General features: G+C 39.0%; 2 protein-coding genes and 1 long non-coding RNA gene across 3 annotated transcripts; all 3 read left to right on the plus strand.

Annotated features, from left to right (window-relative positions):
* The first annotated feature begins 396 nt into the window (after positions 1–396).
* On the plus strand, positions 397–9,297 carry LOC117612424 (cytochrome P450 76C1-like). Its single transcript, XM_034341107.1, is given in 3 exon segments — positions 397–435; positions 8,693–9,086; positions 9,089–9,297. Coding segments are annotated over 3 exon segments (642 nt in total).
* Positions 9,298–16,587: 7,290 nt separating this feature from the next.
* On the plus strand, positions 16,588–16,878 carry LOC117612428. Its single transcript, XR_004583397.1, has 2 exons — positions 16,588–16,745; positions 16,844–16,878. It is a non-coding gene; the product is annotated as an uncharacterized LOC117612428 (long non-coding RNA).
* A 3,933-nt stretch (positions 16,879–20,811) lies between these two features.
* LOC117612425 lies at positions 20,812–21,597 on the plus strand. Its single transcript, XM_034341108.1, has one exon. The coding sequence runs from the start codon at positions 20,812–20,814 to the stop codon at positions 21,595–21,597; it is 786 nt and encodes a 261-aa protein (XP_034196999.1).
* Positions 21,598–22,013: the final 416 nt, after the last annotated feature.

The following is a 22,013-nucleotide window of genomic DNA, read 5'->3' on the forward strand; positions in this document are numbered from 1 at the left end:
GGTTTGTGTTCTTGGTGGTTGACTAGTCATCATATGAATTGTGGTTGACTAGTCATTGTATAAATTCTGGGTTTGTGTCCTTATAGTTGACTAGTCATTATTATCTGCTGTTTGGTGTTTACTTGATTATGATTGTCTTCACACACTTTCACCATAGTTGTTGATAGCACAGAGGATGCCTAGATTGAAGCAAGATGTTAAATGAATATTTTATTATTATTTCTTTTCTTTTCTTTTTAATTGAAAATAAATCAACACTAAAATTTAATAAAATAATAATTTAATTTGACATATTGGGTAGAATGTAAAGCTGTGTAAGATGTCAAATTGCCACATCAACCATCAAATTTAAATTTGATGTTTGGTATTTGACATCTCCCTTGGAGATGCTCTAAGATGCCTCTCACCATGAACCACGTCAAATCCCTGCTTGTGGTATGTTCTTCTCTCTTTTAATTTTTTTTAAAATTTATTGTATGTGGTATGTAGGCAATTCTTGACAATTCATTTTTATATATCTGCATATTTGAGGTTATTTTAATTTTTTTTGTATTTATCAAATACGAAGTGTCAGTATATATTGTGTTAAGTCAGTTGATCAGCATATTGTGACCGTTCTCTCTTGCGCTCAAATTTAATTTTTCCTCAAAATTATGTTAATTTAAAGTAATTTAAATTATTATATATATAAATAAAAAAATATATTAGCCTTTGGGTTGTATTTTATATAAGAGCAAGTCCACCCCTGCTCTAAAATTAGGCAAAAGGGCCTCCATTCGAGCCCAGAAGGCCTCTAGCGTGCAAGGAGCAGCCCGGGAAAGCGATGGGTCCCACCAACCCGGGCTAGCCCACGAGCAAAATCTGCCTGGGCTCAAGCCCGAAGGCGCTGACGTCAGCCACCGTAAATTCAAATTTTTTTTACCGTTGACGCATGAATTTCACGTGCCAACGGTAAAAAAATTTGACTTTCGCTCGCTGATGTCAGCGCTGATAGAGCCCAACGGAAAAATGCCACGTGGAGCTCCTTGGGCGCTGCAATGGTTTTTTTTTTTTTTTTTCTAGAAATCCAACGGCATTCGAAATTTTTTTAAAAAAATAACAAAAAAATATTGTAATTTTTCCCTATAAATACCTATTAATTGTGTTCACTTTTCACACCAAATCTTCATACAAACTCTTCTCCTTCCAATTTTTTTTCCATTCCACTCACATTTTTCTACTAGTTTCCATTTGTATCAGAAAACAAATGGGCTCTTCTGTAGAAGCCGGAGGTGCTTGGACTACTGTGGAAGATATTGTGTTGTGTGAGTCTTGGGTGAAAGTTAGTCATTGCCCTATAACAGGCAATGAGATGAAGTTTGCTCATATGTCGAAAAAAATTCATGAAGAGTTTGCTGAAAGATCCAGTTCGGCTCGGACGAAAATGGCCTTACAGTCTAGATGGAAAATTTTGAATAAAGAGTTAGGGAAATGGAGGGATGCCTTGGCAAAAGCGATGGACAACATTCGAAGCGGTCAAAATCTTACTAATGAGGTAAAATATTTATAATTCACAGATATTCAATTTAATGTAACTTTTTTGTTCTAGCATATTAATTTTTTTTTCTTGCATTTCTAATTTATTTTTATTTTGTTGCATAATCCTTTTTTTTTTTTTTTGCATATGTAAATTGCTTATATTTTCTTCCATATTTATTTTTTTCTTGCATAATCATTTTATTTTATGAATTTCTAATTTATTTATATTTTGTTGCATAATCATTTTATTTCTTGCATTTCTAAATTGTTTATATTTTGTTGCATAATCATTTTTTTTTTCTTGCAATGCCAAATGATTTATAGTTTCTTCCATATTTATTTTTTTGGTTGCATTTCCATTTTTTTTTAAAATAGATCGTAATTGTAATAACCCAAAACAAAAATTCTTATTTAATTAGTAATTTATTTGGAGAAAAGATGATTTTGCCATCGGAATATTTTATTAAGAAAAAGGTGACTTTTTGATCAAGAAGGAATTTGACAATTCCACTTACACCGTTGCGAAGAGCACGGTGAAATGAGTTCATAAACACATAGTGGGCCCGAATTGGAGTTGTAACGAGAGAGTTATGGTCAAAAGAGTCTCAGTGGCATAATCGTAAATATTTCAAAGTTGGATTTATAAAAACCAGCTTTCTCTCTCTCTCTCTCTCCCTCACTCTCTTCCGCGACCTCTCCGCCCCTCCTCCTTCTCTCCTTTCTATCTCCGGCCACCGACCACGGCTGTGGACGGGGCCGAACCAAAACGACCGGGACGACGTCCTCTTCCTTCCCCGACCGTTCCCTGCCGGCGACGTGACCTGTGCTGGCCGAAAATCGCGCGGGAACAGACGATGCTCACCGGATCTTCAAGTCACTCGTTCTCCCTCAATTCTTCTCCAAATTTGTCGAGTAAGGTATGGATTCCTACCTATTTTCCATGCTCTAACTGATGGTTGGATGGGTTTGCATCAATTTTGACCGTAGATAACCCAGTTTTCGAATTGAAAATTCGGCCGATTTTTGGCCGCCGTGATTAGCCACTTCCGCCCACTTTTTGGGGTAGGTCCAAGAACAAAAGTGGCTCCAAATATAGTGTTTTACATAGGGTAGGAGTTTGGAGCTGTGGTTTGAAGTTTTTCCGGTGAGGCATAATCGCTTTAGACACCCATCGCTGCCGGAGCGTGGGTGAGGGTACTGTAGTGACCCTAGGTATTTTTGTGATCTTCGTGTTGTCACGAGCGCGTAGGATTTCGCGGATCTCAATTCGGATACCGTTTGAGCTCCGAACGGATTTTTCATATTGTGCGATTTTCAGGTTCGATACTGCTGAACCGTTGGATCGCGCTCAAATTCAGATATGTTGTTCCAGATAATTTCAGAATCGTGTAGGATTCGACGGATTGTGAATCGGAGTCCCAAATACTCCGAAATCGCGAACCCTGGGGCTAGGATTTGGAAATTTTATGATTTCACGATCGTGGTCAATCCGATCGTCAGTTTCAGACCAAACTTGCAGGACATGGTTCCTTAAACGTGAGGAACTTAAAGGAACTCTCAGATTGGTCATTGGAGGTCGTGGACCCACGGGGTTCCATATCGACTAATATGGAAGTTTATCGCTTAATGAAATCTCGAGTCTTTTTAGACGATTTTAAACATCTGAAATGCCTAAGTGGGTAGAAAAAAAAGACTTTAAAGTTAGTGCACGCACTTTTAGAAGTCGAGGGTCAGGGTTTTATTTAAAATCTTATACCGAGCAGTTTTATTAATTAAATATTCATGATGGTTTACCCAGGCACCCGGGACCAGGCAGGCCCACGGGAGAGACCTTCAGGAGGTCTAGCTAGCTCGGACCAGGAGTGAGTGGAATTTTCTTTTATAAATGATTTATATAAATAAATTTCATTATTTGATCTTGCATAAGTTTTATTCATTGTGATTTTCCTAACATGTTTGTGAAATTATGTCTTATTTATACGCTGTTTAGTTAACTATGCTAAAGTGATATAAAAAGCAGAATTTGAGATTTATATCAGAGGAAATAGCAGCTTAGTTTCAGATTTGTCAAATTACAGTTAATTATCAGACTTTTCTAAAATAGTTTATTTTAAAACCACCATGTACCCAATTATGGTTATTACCCACAGTTATACCGATGCCTACGGACATCCAGTTTATTCTCAGTTTTTCAGTGCACTTGACATTTGCCTCACGAGTTTCGGGGACGCTCGGACCGTGAGTGTCAGGATTCGCAGCTCGGTTTGACTTGGTGTCGCCGAGGTCTGCCAGGATTTGCAGCTCGGTTTGACTTGGTGTCGCCGAGGTCTGCCAGGATTGCGGATCAGGCTGACTATGGTCCCCTGAATCTTGCCAATTGCGGCTCGAGTTGACTTTGTGTCACCGAGACCTGCCAGCAGATCAGGCTGACTGCGGTCCCCTGAATCCTGCCAGGATTTGCGGCTCGGATAGACTGTGTGTCGCCGAGACCTGCCAGGGGAATTGACGGAATTACAGGGGTACATTCGAGTGGTAGTTTTGATTAATTACAGTGCTTTGATTCAAGGTTTGAGTACATTGCTTTTATGCAGGTTTGATTTCAGTGTTTTTATGCAAGTTTTGATTTCAGTGCTTTCATGAAAATTTTATCTTGAATACGATTGTATATATTTATTTAAATATATAAATACCTTGATGTGAATGCCGTGAGTTTAGTATACTTCAAATGCAGAGTATATATTCAGTTCACTTAACTATTTTACAATGGGGGTTAGTATATTCTTAGATATTTTATGAACCCTTATTTTGGTCCACTCACATTTTCAAATGTTTTGCGCCCCCAGGCTGTAGCGTGCACAGGAAAACCACCACCGGGCCATCTTGCCTTCCGCGCCATATCGTTACAAAAGTGTGGGTTTGTAAAAAGATTGACTTATCTGTATACTATTAGAACTGCTCTGATATTTGCCTTAGATGGAGAATTGAACTGGGTAGTGTATCTTAAGTATGCTGGCTGTTGGTTGTATGGATATTTATGCTCGTTTTGACAGGTGTAAGTTTTGGAATTGAACGAAATATAGGGGAGACTCTGCTGAAATTTCGGTAGGAGTCAAGGTTAAAATTTCAAGTGGAAGGGCAAATAGGTTATTTGTGCCCGACATTCGCCAAGTATCAGACACGCACAGGGTTCGACTCGAATTCCAAAGCGGAATTTGGCTTGGGTCCTGTCAACAAGCACAATGTGGTTCGGTGCCACGAGGCAAGGCAAAAAAAGTTTCCAGAGCCACCAATGTTGGGAAATTGTGAAGAATTGTTCGAGATTCAAAATCATTTGCAATGCTTCGCCGGTTGTGTTGAATGAGACACTGCTCCACGATTCGCCAGCAACTGATTCGCCATTGGACTCCAATGGATCAAGACTCACCACTCCCACGTGCACCAAGACCTATTGGGAGAAAGGCGACAAAGGCGAAGAAAGGGAGCACTTCGAACAATGAATGTGCACAATTTTTGGAGCAAGTTGCTAAGAATAGAGCACTGAGACTTGGGAGAGACTTGAAAAGAGAAGAAGCGGACAAGGCACGACATGAAGTATTTGCAATTGAAAGGCAGCAACCACAAGAACAAGACATAGAGGATAGAGAGATGAAAATCATGGCCATGGATACCACCCATATGTCTCCTGAAACAAAGTCCTATTGGAAGGTGAAGCGAAGGGATGTGATGAGAAGAAAACTTTTCCATGACGACGGACCAAGCAATACGGATTGGTTAAATGATCAAAACCATTAGGTTGGATTGAAAGATTTGCCATATGTATTAAGAATTGTTGTATTGTTTCCCTTTTATTCAATAAAGAAAGCATTAAATTATATGACTATTTATTAAAAATATTTGCACATGAAAACAAAGATTAATTACAAACTTACTTTATTTTATTGCAAAGAACACACAAAACAAAGCATAATTAAAAGCATAATTCCAAACACACCACACACAAAATTAAACATAATTCCAACCACACCACACACAAAATAAAGCAAACTTGAAAACAAAGCATTAATCTTGACCTCATCCATTGTGATTGCCTTTCATCTCCCACAAGTGCTCGATCAAGTTAACTTGACGCCTCTTGTGAACATACGAAGATTGCATTTCCTAGTAATGATCAAGCATGGGGTTGTTGAATCGACCATCCTGAACTAACGGTTCGTGCTCCAATGGATGTCCATTTGGTCCAATCGGCCTTTCATAAATCCTTGTCAAGGTTGTGTTCATTGGATCCAGTTCGAACACCTCTGGAGCATCATAATCATACTCATCCTCCACAATCATGTTGTGGAGGATGATGCAAGTCATCATAATGCTCCGCAACACCTCCTCATCACTTCCTTATCAAACATCTGAGCAGCACCCCTAATAATACCCTAACGAGCTTGCAAGATACCGAAACACCTTTCCACGTCTTTCCTGTGACTTTCTTGAAAGGTAGCAAAGCTTTTTTCCTTCTCGGATTGGGGATTCGGAATCGTTTTCACGAATGTCGTCCACCTAGGATAAATTCCGTCGGCAAGGTAATACACACCAGAGTATACGGTATTGTTGATTTGGTAAGTGACCTGGGGGAATGACCTCGCAATACATCTTTGAACACTAGGGATTGACCAAGCACATTGAGGTCATTCTAAGATCCGGCAACTCCGAAGAAGGCATGCCAAACCCAACAGTCGAATGAAGCTACGACGTCTAAAATTATACTTTTTTGGCCCTTTCGATTCCCATAGTCTCCTTGCTAAGCAGTTGGGCAATTCTTACACTGCCAGTGCATGCAATTCATGCTTCCAATCATTCATGGGAAACCTCGAGCCTTAGCTTTTTGTAGAAGCCTTTGTAGGTCCATAGGCGTAGGTTTGCGAAGGTACTCCCTCGTGTACAGATTTTCTACTACATCACAGAATCTCACCAAGCACTCTAGGATAGTTGATTTTCCCATCCTTTCAATCTCATCCACCTGCTCTACAGATGCCCCATAAGCAAGCATCCGTAAAGCAGCTGTAAGTTTTTACTCTGAGAGAAGACCCAAAACTCCAACAGCATCATACTTCTAAATGAAGTATGTGTCGTAATTACAAATATCATGCATGATTTTTTTCGAACAAATGTGACTGCATTCTATATCTCTTTCAAAACTTAGAAACATGATACAACGAATTTGGGATAAAGTAATCTTCCAACAGATTCTTACCCCGATACTGCCTACGTTTGTCCATATTCAGGGGCACGACGACGGTGGTGTTGCCTTGATTAATTAAGCATACAAGCCGCTACAAGCATTTCTTCCTATTCTTTATTGGCATCCCGATCTTCCTCAGCACGTCTGCGCCGGATTTCTTCCTCTTCTCGCTCTCGCCTATCCACACTCCCTCAAGTTTGACATTGAGAGTAGAATGTGTTTTGTAAAATCTGAGAAATGAAGGAATTGATAAGATATGGTGTAAGAGGTATGAGTTGATGGTGTAGTTTTATAGAGGGATTCAGAAGATAGAGATGACACGTGGCGCAAGTTTAGAGGACGAAAATCTTATCTGAAATATGAGATTATAATTTTTTTTAAATATCTGAAAATCTAATTTGACATGGGACACGTGGCGCAATTTTAGAGGGTGAAAATCTTATCTGAAATATGAGATTATAATTTTTAAAAAAATATCTGAAATCTTATCTGACATGGGACACATGGCGTAATTTTAGAGAGTGCAAATCTTATCTGAAATTTGAGATTATAATTTTTTATATAATAAATATCTAAAAATTTTATCTGAAATAAGACACGTGGCAACAGAGAATCTCATTCGAAAATCATTTCTGAAAAATGATGGACACGTGGCAACCAAAAATCTTATCTGAAAATTTAATTCAAAAATGTTGTCTGAAATTTTATGTGATAATTTTATAATAAAGAGTGACACGTGGCAACCAAAAATATTATCTGAAAAGCTTATCAACATTAATGGTTTAAAGTATAAAAAAATAGGAAATAAAGTACAATAAATAGTATTTGCCCTTACCCTAGCCTTTTGGGGTGGAACCAAAAATGGCAAAGCTGCCACTATTCACATGAATAGTGGCAGCCCTTGCCTTGCCTTATCTTTTTTGAGTGGACTTGCTCTAATGTGATATGGGAATCCATTATAAGTTAGGGATGTGATGGTTGGGGATGGTGTGGGTTAGGGGTCATTATTAGGCTTGCCAGCCCATAGGTTGATAGAGGCTTGTCTGGCCCACGAGAAAAAGCTTGACTGGGCTTGTTATGGGCCATGAGTCGGTCCGACCCATTGTTAAGTGAGTTGGGCTTGAGCTTGGGTATCTAAAGCATGCCTCGTTTGAGCCCAAAAAAATCTAACCCGGTCCGCCCATAAAAACCTGACTCGTGAGTCCACATACATATAAATAAATAAAAATAAATAAATAATGCCCGACCCGACCTTGTGTGGATACCTATAACTATCCATTGTCTATCGTTAGCTGTCAAGAGGTTTGTTTATGCATGATGAAGTTCTTTGAAGCTTAAGAGCTTGGGGTTCAATATGAATATTAATTAATGGAGTAATACTTTGAAACTTATCATCCTTACAACTCAAGTGGCTCAATTAAAAAAAAACAACATAGTTAACCAAATGAAAAATCCCCTTTAAATTGAAGTAACCAAATATTATGTTACTAAATTAATTGGGGCAATGTCGACGAAGTCTAGCTCAATAAAAAATAGCCTTGACTTGCAGACCAGTGCTTTCTGGTTCAAACTCCCATAGAACATTAGTAGTGTGTGTGAGAAAATCCGCTCCTTCTTCTTAACTTTGGGGGGGGGGGGGAGGAATGTTAATTGGGGCAATGAGAGATGATATGAAGGGCAAGTTTTGATGTGTCATTAACTAGATAATATGATATTTGATTACTTATTTATTAAATTAAATTTTAAAACGTATTTTTTAAATATAAGCAATACTCTAAATTAATCTAATCTACGGAAAGGGAATTTGAACTTGAGTGCAAGAGAGTAAACTTATTGCGTTGACCAACTGGCCTAACACATGTCCTATTTTTTAAATTGTAAGGATAGTGTGAATGAAATAGTGCATTAACATATGACCTTGGTGTTCAATATTGTGGACAGGATATGGTGATGGCTGGAACCGACACATCCTCCAACACAATAGAGTTTGCCATGGCTGAAGTCATGAACAAACCAGAGGTGATGCAAAAAGCCCAGCAAGAACTAGACGCCGTAGTTGGCAAGCACAACATTGTAGAAGAATCCCACATTCATAAACTACCCTACTTACAAGCCGTCATGAAAGAAACACTTCGCTTGCACCCAGTCGTCCCACTCTTAATCCCTCACTCCCCAACCAAAACCTGCACCGTCGGAGGCTACACCATCCCGAAAGGGTCTCGGGTTTTCATCAACGTCTGGGCCATACACAAAGACCCTTGTAACTGGGAGAACCCATTGGAGTTTGATCCAAACAGGTTCTTGGATAGTAAATGGGATTATAGTGGAAGGGACTTAGGTCTGGGAAAAGAATATGTATCGGGATCGCTATGGCTGAGAGGATGGTGATGCATTTGCTTGCTACGCTTTTGCATTCTTTTGACTGGAGATTGCCACAAGGGGAGGAGCAGGATTTTTCAGAGAAGTTTGGGCTTGCTTTGAAGAAGGAGGTTCCTTTGGTTGCCATCCCCACTCCAAGGTTATCGGATCCAGCACTCTATGAGTAGCCCTAATGGGTAGGAGACACTTGTATCAAATATTGGAAACTATGCATAATTCAAGCTTGGGTATAGTTATTGGGTAATGTTGTATATTCTAAGGCAGTCTAGTATGTGTTGTCTACCTTTGATTCTTTTGTTTTCATCACATTTCATCAAGTACAAAAAGCATAGCAATATGTTTCAACAAGTTTCTTAACATATTTTTATATTATTATCTATGCTTTATTACACTATACAAGAGAAGGTGTGAAAAAAATTAATTATGTCCTTATTACACTATACACAATTGATTTCGAACATGGGGCTAATTCGCAAACTTCACTTTCTATCACCTACACTCTTATTGATTGACCTAGAAGGTAGTTTATTTTTCCATTTTCGGTTTGAATTTAATATGATGCGTTAAGTTAGTAGATTGACACGAAACAACTCGTTAAACAGGGTGCGAAAATTCAAACACCAGAATTAATAATTTTTTCAAAACGTCCCTAATTTACCTATTAAAACAACAAAAAATGATAAACTATTTTCTTTGTATCACTTTTTATTATTGCTGCCAACCCTAGTAAAATGCTAATTATGTTGCAATTGCGAATTATGAATACAAGAAAACTCTCTTTTTGTTATCGACTACAGCATCGCCTAGACTATAATGAGTGTCAAGTTATAAGGGGTTCACTTTATAGCCATCAGATCAATCCAAGGGCTGAGGAGAATTAAGATAAAGTTTTACAATTGGGTAGGTGAGGGACCCAAACCCGAATTTAATATCCAGCATTGAAGTTGGTCCCAAAAAAAAAGAAAAAAAGAGAGGCAAGTTCGAAGTTTGAACAAAAAAAACCCATCGCTCTAAAACCCATCGCTCTGAGAAGCGGTTGAAGGCAACGGTTAACGATGGTTGAAGGCAACGGTTAACGACGGTTGAAAGCAACGGTTGAACATAACTCCGTTCTCTAAACCCTGAAAAAGTATTTATTTTGAGTGGAAGGGACAAAGGCGTGGATTCTGAAACAGTGAAGGGGCGAAACAGTGGAAGGGGAAGGAGAGAAGCCATATTCGTTGGAAGTGATAGGTTCCATTTGTGGAGCAAAGCCACCCAAAGACCCCACACAGACACCTTGCGATTGTTCAATAACTACCATTTGGTGAGTAATTTATGGAATTTGAGTTTAGGGTTAGAGTAATGGTTTTTCCCAATTTGTACGATCAGTGTTGTTGAATTTGGCATCTCTTCTTTGTGCTTCACTTGCATGTTAATTTTTGCTTGGGTATATGTTAAAAAACGAATGAAAATCAAGTCAATAACATGTCAATAATGATATGAATAAGATAATGGTGTTGAATTGGAGGCCCTCAAAACCTTCCACATTTGAAGCAATGCAGAGTGCAGATTATCTCTCTGGCGCTAGAATGTATATATTTTTTGAAATAAATATTATTTCCTTTGTTATTAAATTTGCCTGTGAAAAATGAGAACAGATAATAATAAACTCATGAATAAAAGTGCAAAGCATTTGAAATAAAGGTTGATCCACGACCATAGTGGCTGACTGAAGAAAAAGATAGAAAGAAAGAAGGATATGGCAATGGCTTAGCAAGCAGATAGCAAAGCAGATGCTTTGCTTTGCTTCCTTCCACATCTTTCTTATTTATTTTGTGTTGTGTATAAGATGACAATAATTGTCATGTGTGTGAGGTGCATAACTTGCCTAGATTGCACTCACACTCACTGATGCATCAACCATTGATTGGAGTTAGGATCCTTAAATAAAACACATGCCATTGGTTGTAATTCACAGAATCATTGCATTAACAGGTATTGGACAAAATTTGTCATATTGATTTGATGATGTTAAAGCCTGTGATCTGTAATCCCTATGCGCATGTACTTTGTAAAGTTTGTAATGTGCCTGGTTGACTAGTTGTGTAAATACCAATATGATTGTGCAAATACGTGGTATATGTGTTCACGTTATTTCATCTTGTATTTTAGGAAATGGGATCCAACGTGTAGCTGGTATGGCCAGAGTCAGAGGCATATGTGTAACGGGTGAACAATTGCTCACATGCAAATTCACCCCTAGCTGCAATTCTAGTAAAGTTGAGTGTCGAACAATTAGAACAATTCAAGACATCATGCTTTGGCCATCTTCTGAATATAGATAAGATTCAGTTTAGCCAGCAGATTGTGCATGGGGTTGTGTTGCGTCGAGTCACGGGGCAGGGTGTGAAAGACTTGGATGGACTGAGTTTCTTAATAGGGTGCGACGTTGCTCAGTTCACTCGTCAGGATTTCTATTTGATCATAGGGCTTAGTTTTGGGGAAGTGCCTGAAGTTTCCAGTGGAGAAAGTGCTGAAATTAGACTTCAGAAAAGATATTTTACAGACGAAGGAATTACATGTAATGCTTTAGAAGAAGCATTTCTAAGGTGCACAGAGAAAGATGACATCTACAAGCTAACTCTTGTGTACTTTGTTGAGTTAGTGGTTTTGAGAAGAGACAAACATTTGAACATCAATGTAAATTACCTGACCCTTGTAGAGGACTTGGATGCATTCAACAGGTATCCATGGGGTTCGGTGTCCTTTGACAAAACCCAAGACAGTTTATTTTCTGCAGCAACAATGTATACGAAAAGCTTTGAAAATGAAGAGGGAGGAGGGAAGGGGAAAAGTAAGGTAACGGGAACACGCCGAAAAAATGAGAAGGGCAAGAAGGATAAGCATGGTGAAGTGCAAAGGGATGGGTGGAGTTTTAAAGGTTTCACGTATGCTTTCTAGGTACATGGTAATAATGTTCATGTCAGTTGACAGGACCCGAACACTTGGCGAATGTCGGGCACAATTGACCTAATTGCCCTTCTAATTGAAATTTCAACCTTGACTCCTGCCGAAAATTCGGCAGAGTCTCCCCTGTAATTTGCTCAATCCCAAAATTTCCACCTGTCAGAACAAGCAAAATATCCACACAACCAACTGCCAACACTTCAATATACATGCCAAAAGTTCCAATCTCACTCTAGGGCAATATATCAGAGCAATTCTAATAGTTTACAGAGAAGTGAATCTTTTTTCAAACCAACACTTTTGTAGCAAGGAGGCACGGAAGGCAAGATGGCCCGGTGGTGGATTTCCTGTGCACGCTACAGCCTAGGGGCGCAAAACATTTGAAAATGTGAGTGGACAAAAATAAAGGTTCATAAAATATCCTAAGAATATACAAACCCCCATTGTAAAAATAGTTAAGTAAAACTGAATACGTACTTTGCATTTAAAGCATACTAAACTCAAAGCATTCACAGATTTATATACTTATATGTAAATCATATTCAAGCTCGATAAATCTCGCATAAAAGCACTGAAATCAAAACTTGCATAAAAACACTGTAATCAAACTTGCATAAAAGCACTGTACTCAAACCTTGCATAAAAGCGCTGTAATTACTTTAAAACTACCACTCGGGTGTACCCATGTAATTCCGTCAATTCCCCTGGCAGGTCTCGGCGACACAAAGTCTATCCGAGCCGCAAACTGGCAGGATTCAGGGGACCGCAGTCAGCCTGATCCGCTGACAGGTCTCGGTGACACAAAGTCAACCCGAGCCGCAACTGGCAGGATTTAGGGAACCGTAGTCAGCCTGATCCGCAATCCTGGCAGGTCTCGGTGACAACAAGTCAATCCGAGCCGCAAATCCTGGCAGGTCTCGGTGACACCAAGTCAATCCGAGCCGCAAATCCTGGCAGGTCTCGGCGACACACAGTCAATCCAAGCCGCAAATCCTGGCAGGTCTCGGCGACACACAGTCAATCCGAGCCGCAAATGCTGGCAGTCACGGTTCGAGCGTCCCCAAAACTTGTGAGGCAAATGTCAAGTGCACTGACAAAATTGAGGGTAAACTGGATGTCCGTAGACATCGGCATAACTGAAGGTAATAACCGTAACTGGGTACTCACAGTGGTTTAAAATAAAACATTTTTGAAAAGTCTAATAAATAACTGAATTTTGTTAAATCTGAAACTATGCTGCTATTTTCTCTGATATAAATCTCAAACTCTGTTTTCTGTAAGTTTTTAGCATATCAACTAAGCAGCATATAAATAAGATATTTAACTTCACACAGCGTACTAGGAAAAATCACAATTAATAAAACTTATTCAAGATCAAATAATAAAACTCATTTATATAAACTCATTTATATAAAATCATTTATGAAAGAAAGTCCACGTACTCCTGGTCCGAGCTAGCTAGACCTCCTGAAGGTCTCTTCTGCGGGTCTGCCTGGTCCCTGGTGCCTGGGTAAACCATGATGAATATTTAATTAATAAAACTGCTCGGTATAAGATTTTAAGTAAAAACCCGACTCCCGACTTCTAGAAGTGCGTGCACTAACTTTAAAGTCATTTTTCTGCCCACTTAGGCATTTCAGATGTTTAAAATCGCCTGAAAAGACTCGAGACTTCATTAAGCGATAAACTTCCATATTGGTCAATACGGAACCCCGTGGGGTCCACGACCTCCAATTACCAATCTGAGAGTTCCTTTAAGTTCCTCACATTTAAGGAACCATGTCCTGCAAGTTTGGTCTGAAACTGACGATCGGATTGACCACGATCGTAAAATCATAAAATTTCCAAACCCTAACCTCAGGGTTCGCGATTTCAGAGTATCCGGGACTCCGGTTCACAATCCATCGAATCCTACACGATTCTGAAATTATTTGGAGCAACATATCTGAATTTGAGCGCGATCCAACGGTTCAACAGTACTGAATCCGGAAGTCGCATAATATGGAAAATCCGTTCGGGGATCAAACGGTATCCAAATTGAGATCCGCAAAATCCTACGCGCTCGTGACTACCTGAGGATCACAACAAGACACAGTGCCACTGCACTACCCTCACCCACGCACCGGCAGCACGCGCCGGCAGCGATGGGTGTCCAAAGCGATTACACCTTGCCGGAAAAACTTCAAACCACGGCTCCAAACTCCTACCTTAGGTAAAACACCATATTTGGAGCCACTTTTGTTCTTGGACCTACCCCAAAAAGTGGCCGTTCACGGAGGCCGAAAATCGGTCGAATTTTCAAACTCAAAAATCCGATAGTTACACTGAGAATTGATCTATCCCTACCCAACAGGCAGCTAGAACAACTCGAGAGGTTCAAGATCCATACCTGGGTCAACGGAAATGGTGGCCGGAGGAGGGAGATCGGAGGCTGTGAAGTTTCGGTGACCTCCTGTCGGTTTTTCACATTTTCCGCCAAGCACCGGTCACGTCGCCGGCGGGGAATGGTCTGGGAAGGAAGAGGAGACGACGGTGGTTCGAACACCACGGTCCCGTGGCCGGTGGTGCCCTGTGGCGGCGCCAGCGTCTCCTGGAAGGCGGCGGGACAAAAACAGGAGAGGAGAGAGAGAGAGATCGCGCGAGGAGAGAGAAAGAGGCTGAGCTGGTTTTATAAATTCAACTTCAAAATATTTATGGTTGTGCCACTGAGACTCTTTGACCATAACTCTCTCGTTACAACTTTGATTCGGGCCCACTACGTGTCTATGAACTCATTTCACCGTGCTCTACGCAATGGCATAAGTGGAATTGTCAAATTCCCTCTCGATCAAAAAGTCACCTTTTTCTTAATAAAATATTCTGAGGGCAAAATTGTCTTTTCTCCAAATAAATTACTAATTAAATAAGAATTTTGTTTTGGGTTATTACATCAGTTATGCTTTGTGACTTTAAAACTTAAATAATGACTTTTGTCCGGTGAATTGTGTAGATTTAGGTATATGAATTAATTCCTAGAATGACGGACCTGAATTACTGCAAGGTTGTTGATCCAATAGCTATCCCACGTATTTTGTGATGGAGAACTACTACATTTGTTCCCGAGATGAGAAAGTTGAACAATTATTTTTTTCCAGAGCAAAGAGGTTTGGTTTGTAGCCCTTGAAACTGTTTATAAGATTCAATGAAATTATTAAGTAGAATGATTGAATATGAATCTTGTTTGTGTTCTGAAACAGGCAGTTCAGTTGCGGGCGCTACGTCCTAGTGAAGAGGAAACGAGACAACTATATTGGTGTTGGCCACAGGATCGCCCTACTATTGTCTCGGCAGAGTCAATTCCTTCTTCATGTGCTGATCTTGATGAGTTGAACAAGGTGGTAAGCTTGTTGAGGTCCGAGTTGTTTCAAGTAAAGCGGGAAAAGGACGTCCTTGAGTTAAAGGTCATACGGATGGAAAAACTTTTGGACCACTATTTAGGTCCTTAGTTTGAGTAGAAAGTAAGGAGGGACCTAGCTTTACTGAAAGAGAGGATGAATCGTTGTGTCATCTCACATCTATTTAAGGGAAGTGAGGAAATGGATGACATTCAATGGGATGAAGGGCCAAGTAACAGAAATGAGGGAGAGGAAAAGGAAGATGAAGGGGTTGAAGGGGGTGAAGGGCCAAGTAATAGAAATGAGGGAGAGGAAAAGGAAGAGGAGGGGATTGAAGGGGGTGAAGTGCAAGGAAAACCAAGTGAGGTAGAGGAAGCTCAAAGGAAAAGAAGTGAAGGAGAGCAAGTGAAAATAAAAAGCAGCAAGGGAGAGGAAGCGCAAAGAAAGAGCAGTGAGGGAGAGGAAGTGAAAAGAAAAAGCAGTAAGGGAGAGGAACTGCAAAGAAAAAGTCAGTGAGGGAGAGGATCCGCAAAGAAAAAGAAGGGAGGGCAAGGAAGTGAAAAGACAAAGAAGTGAGGAAAAGGAAGTGCAAAGAAACCAATGTGAGAAAGAAGATAATGAAGTTATGTTGCTTGGCGATGACATTGGCGAGAGCACGGAGGGGACAAAGGTTGAGTTTACTCTCGGGGACATTGATTTGGATCAACCTACAGCTGTGCTATCTCAGTTGAACGTTTGGTTGAATGATAAAGGTAAAGCTGTGGAACAAGGGGTCCAATTACGGAAGAGGAAGAGGATCATTCCTATGTGGAAGATCATTGAAGGTAGTGAATTGGTTCAAAAAACTCTGCCAGAGACAACCCGACTTCAGATGTTAGACCCAATGAAGGCGATTCCGCATGATGATATGGTGAAATTGCTGAAACTTTGTTGGGAATGGCGCCATAACCCAAAGTAAGTCCCTTGTTTTTTTGAGATAGAAGGCATGAGTGTATATATTTTTTAATTGTTGTGTTCTAAAACTTTTTTATATTCATAGTTTGGTGATGCAATTTGGCAACGTGGAAGCTGAGATTGAATTCTTCGCTTCCCTCGTCAAAGCTGATGGTTGGCTGAAAGGAGATGTAAGTTTAATTGATTATGCATTTGTTTTAATGTACATAGATTATGAGATTGACAAGAAAAACATGTTGCAGCACATTGATTTGGGGTTGTATCTCATCCGGAAGCGACAACAAGAGTTGGAGGAAGTAGAAATATCGGACTGGACAACGACCGATGTATTTTTTATGGTATGTCATAGGCCTTGACCAAGTGCTGTTAATAATTACAAATTATCCATACTTGCTTTGTGGAGGTGTTTAACCATTGATTGTTTTCTATTTCAAAGAATCACATTCATACTTGCTTTGCGGATAATAAAAGAAAAAAAGAGCAGGTTGGGTGGAAAATTAGAAACAGTTTACTGAACGTTGTAAATGGCAAGGTTCCGGCGTGTGGGATGGATTGGCAGAACGTATATAAGGTGTATGCCCCTTGTATGTTGACGAAGTACAAGCATTGGGTGGCTGTAATGATTGATCTGGTTTTGTGTGAAATCAAAGTGTACGATTCAAAGGTTTCACTTATTCCAGATGAGATCTTAAAGGAAGAACTCGCCCCGCTTTCAATTACGATTCCAAATCTTCTCAACACCATCGACTTTTATGAAGAAGGTGTTTACGCAAACAATTGCAGCCGAGATTGGTGGTGTCCGTGGCCAATAGAACGTGTGGATGTTCCACAACAGTCTAATCAGTAAGCACAACTTTTTATTTAATTTTATTACTTTAAATTGTCAATTACGTTAGAATGTCATTAGTTGAATTGATCGAGTTCTTGTTTTGCTTCAGAGGCGATTGTGGCATGTTCGTGTTGAAGTACATTGAGCTTTTGAGCGCTGAGATTCCATTAGCTACTTGCACCTCGCAGAACATGCCCTTTTTTCGGTTGAAATTGGCTGCAGAGATAACACGGGGAGATGCTTACATGCCATGATATTGGTTGAACTTGGTTTAGGTACATGATGATTAAATAGGTTTTGGGAATGTCCAATTTCAAACTCATGTAAATACACAATAGAGACCTACGGGTCCTTTTCGAATTCTACCTCTGCTCCTCTATTCTTCTTCGTCTTTCTCAATCTTAGTGTATTTTTGTACATAATTTTAGGTTTAAGTTATTGGACAATAACAATTAGAACCAAAATAGTGGCAAATATTATAGCGGATGCATGCTTTCATTTTGATTAGTGTGATACTACGCTACGTTTATTCTCATATTGTGCTAAATGTATATGGAGTTGGATGCAAAGCATAGACAGAAAAATGAAGAAACTGAAATGGAGATGCTGAGGCTTGGTGAGGAGAAAAGTAAATGGATCTGTAAATCTATTGCACGTAGGCAATCTAAATGGATAGGCAGATGAGTTTTTGAAGTTAGACACATGTCATTCCCATACATAGAATGTGCCTATGGAGTGTAAAGTATTTTTGGATTTAATGAAACAAACATCTGTGTAATATTAGCCTAACTCCTTCACGACATTTACATAACCTTAACCAAACTGCATTGAATTGAGATTTAAAGACTGCATATGTGAATTGGGATTTGAAGAATGCATATGTGAATAGGGACTGATGGCTTTTTAAGTGTATTACATCATTGCAAAGTGATATGTCATCATTTATGCAAGTTACCATTTCAAATATCATATCCCAATCTTTAAGCCGTTCAACATGCCTTGACTTAATCGCAATGGGTTGCATCTTAATAAGGTAATTCTGTAAGGGGAATAAGCGGCTATGGCCTCGCCTCCAATGTTTTATTCAACCATGCCCTCTTTATAGAAACACATGAAAAAATGTCCCCAGGTGCAATGCTATAAAAACTCCCTATTGGTTCCGTACCGCCCCTCGGGTTTGAATCCCTCTCTCCTTTATAATCGGTTAATAAATTCGTTGATTTTCTTTTTTTTATTGGTTTTGGGCAGCTCAGTAGCATAAAAGTAATGTATATTGGTGCGTCTATATTGCATGTCTGTTGCGTCTATATTGCTTCTCTATTGCGTGTATATCTTACATTTATTGTATGTGTATTGATTGTTTATTGCTTACGAAGGAAATAAACAACAATACACAGGCAACAGACAAGCAATATACACACAACAGACAAACAATATACACGCAATAGATATGCAATATACACACAATAGACATGCAATATACATCAGTCCCCAATTACACCAACCATAAGGAAGTCGTATTGAATAGGAAATTATACTTAACAGTTGTTCTTCCTACTAAAAGAAAGAATAAGGTCCGTTTCCCCCCTTAAATCTTACTTGAGTGGTACTTTTGCCCCCAATAAACATCCAATATTGGAGCAATAACATTCGATATACATGCAGCAAACAATCAATAAACCTTCAATAAACATTCAATATCGGTTCAATAACATGCGAAATACATGCAGTTAACAATCAATAAACCTTCAATAAACATGTAAACAATCAATAAACCTTCAATAAACATTCAATATCGGTTCAATAACATGCGAAATACATGCAGTTAACAATCAATAAACCTTCAATAAATATGTAAACAATCAATAAACCTTCAATAATCATTCAATATCGGTTCAATAACATGCGAAATACATGCAGTTAACAATCAATAAACTTCAATAAATATGTAAACAATTAGTAAACCTTCAATAAACATGTAAACAATCAATAAACCTTCAATAAACATTCAATATCGGAACAATAATATGCGAAATACATGCAGTAAACAATCAATAAACATTCAATATCATGTGATATACATGCAGTAAATAATCAATAAACTTTAAGTATACGCAAATAAACAATCTATATACACTGAATAATTATGCAATTTTCAAAAAAATGTATTGTCTTATTATTGCATCGTATTGGCCCTGTAATGTGATTTTATCGTCTTCGTATGACTTTATTTTTTTAAAGTCAGTCTTGGAAAGTTTTTGCTGGGTTTCAAACAAATAAATGCTTTTGTTTCAAACAATAATTTAAATTCAATGTCAATCCACCAATTTCAAGAACAAAAATTACAAAATGGGTTTGAAAACTCATTGGTGGTGCGTGCAACATGTCTTTTTGGGGAGAACTTTCACAATCCTTGAAACCGTGCACTTAATTGGTCATTAAAAGAACAAATAATATGACAATTGATACAACTAATAAAACTAATACCAAGTCCTTAATGGACTTCAGCATATTCAGCACTGTAGCATCATACGTGTCATCTTGATGTTCTGCTTCAGCGGAGGTTACATCAACCCATTCGAATCCATTGCAACTGGTGGCTCCCTAATTGCAGGCATCATATATGCAAAATAATTCTGTCAGAGTTAGACATAGGTTTTTTTCACCCACATACATATTCTTGAAATGAAAACTTACATAGGAGGTTAGACACTTCCAAAATGGCTTCCCTCGATTTTTATCTGATTTTGAAACCCGAAGCACCATTGTAGCTCCACAATACTGACACCTCTTTGTTTGAGCGGGAGATGAAGACGAAGACATGTTGAATCTTCTCACTTGTACCTCTTCTCACTCAGATCTTCTCACTGAAACCTCTTCGGACTCATACCTTCTCACTCATAGTTCTCAGTCATACCCCTTCACTCATAACCCTAAACTTCTCACTCAGCTCTCTCTCATCTCTGCCCAAATCGAATTATATCCTTCTTTTCTGTGTGTGGGTGGGTTGGTCACGATCTGGACACCTGTACCGTCAGAATTGTGACACCTTTTACCCCAAAAAGCAATATAATATTTCACTACCAAATATTAATTTGAAAATTGAGGGGACACTGCTTTAAATATATTATTTTATTTATATTTCATTAAGGCAACTAGTTGGATAAGAATCCATCATCATTGGTTCCATTTTAATAACATTACTAGGGGTAGTTTGGTGTGGGAAAATGAAAAAGTATCTGATGGGACCTTCTGTGACTAGTCAGTAATCCATCACATTTGTATCAATGAATTTGATGGCGGGAAAATCCTAAAAATGGCTATGCAAATAGGTTATTAATTGACTTTTTGACTGTCTGACTCTCTTTGCATTTTGATGACGTTTTCCCTTCTTTTGTCTTGAGTTTTAGGGTGTTGGGTTCAGTTTCTTTAAAAATGGTCAACTTGGAAAAACCCCAAGTGGAAACACCTTTTCAAAACACTACAAACAGAGGCTAAAACAAAACCAAAACCCCATATATTCTCATTTCTCCCCTCTTCCACTCCTCAAATCGTTCCATTCCAAAAACATTGCAATGAATTCAAAACATTTCACTACACTCGGAGGAAAGAGAAGGAAGCATCTCCATTTGGATATGCCCCAAGCCTTCATCCCGGAGTTAGCTTGGTTTAAAGTGATGTTATACGTGGCAACCCAATCATCGGAAGATCTCTTCCGTATGGCATCTGTGTGCCCATTGTTCCATACTTTGGCAAACACTCCACAAGTGTGGAACACCATTTCAATGGCAAAGTACCCAGACCATCCTAGCTGGTACCATGCCAATCCTGCGGTCCAGCATTTCTTGCAACAATGCAGGGCTTGCGATAACCCTGAGTCGATATTTAGAGAAGCATTCGAAGTGTTTTTCATGCAGGGTAACGTGGAAGCGTTGTATGGGATGCGCATTGCAGCCACGGCAGGCCATATGGAAGCGGCATATCTAGTTGGACTACTTGGCATGTCCGGAATTGGTCAATCAAAAGAGGATGCATTAGAATTCTTGTGTTCTTTGAATCAACGTAACAACATTGATATGAAAGGAACCAGGGATGCTTTGAGACGAAGATTAAGCCGAGTTTTCTCTGTTGCAAGACATATCGTAGATATGTTTTACTATGGGAAGATTAAGTTCAATCACTGCAGCGCTTGTAACAACAATGAATGGTGTTTTGTTATTCAAGGCTGGCCTACTGAAGAAAAGATAAATCCTGCCTTCTGGACTTGTTGCAATCGATGCAAATGGCACCGTGAGAGTATTTTTTGGTTCAAGGTGATGCGTGTGTATGTTGTGCCAGGGAATCCATACCCTTATAATTAGTTGTAGTATGTTTTTATGGTTTTTATGCATTGTGGACTTGCTTCTCTTCAGTTCTAGGTTGGCTGGCTACGTTGTACAAATGTTGTTTAAATGTTGGGTTTTAATCTATTTTGTCTGGTGTTTGTGCTGTCATAAACCGTTTTATATATAAATGTATAATATATATTATATAGCGGAATTATTACTGACATCATAGACGGCTACGAATGACATTTTACTGACACAGATATTTTGCACAACTGCAATCTTAATATTTGGTAAACAAAAAGGCATGCATGGAGTAAATAGGTGTCTTTTCACCAGTGCTTGGGAATGACATTTTCCCACTTAGCATATCCCAAATGATTTGGTTACACGTTTCTTAAGCAAAACTTGAACAGTGAATGACTTTGAATAATTTTTTCCTGATGTTGTAG

Source organism: Prunus dulcis, unplaced genomic scaffold (assembly GCF_902201215.1).
Source record: "Prunus dulcis unplaced genomic scaffold, ALMONDv2, whole genome shotgun sequence".
Taxonomy (NCBI): Eukaryota; Viridiplantae; Streptophyta; class Magnoliopsida; order Rosales; family Rosaceae; genus Prunus; species Prunus dulcis.

Excerpts from the sequence above, each read along its gene's own strand:
- LOC117612425 (XM_034341108.1), top strand. The coding sequence starts at position 20,812 with ATGAATTCAAAACATTTCACTACACTCGGAGGAAAGAGAAGGAAGCAT.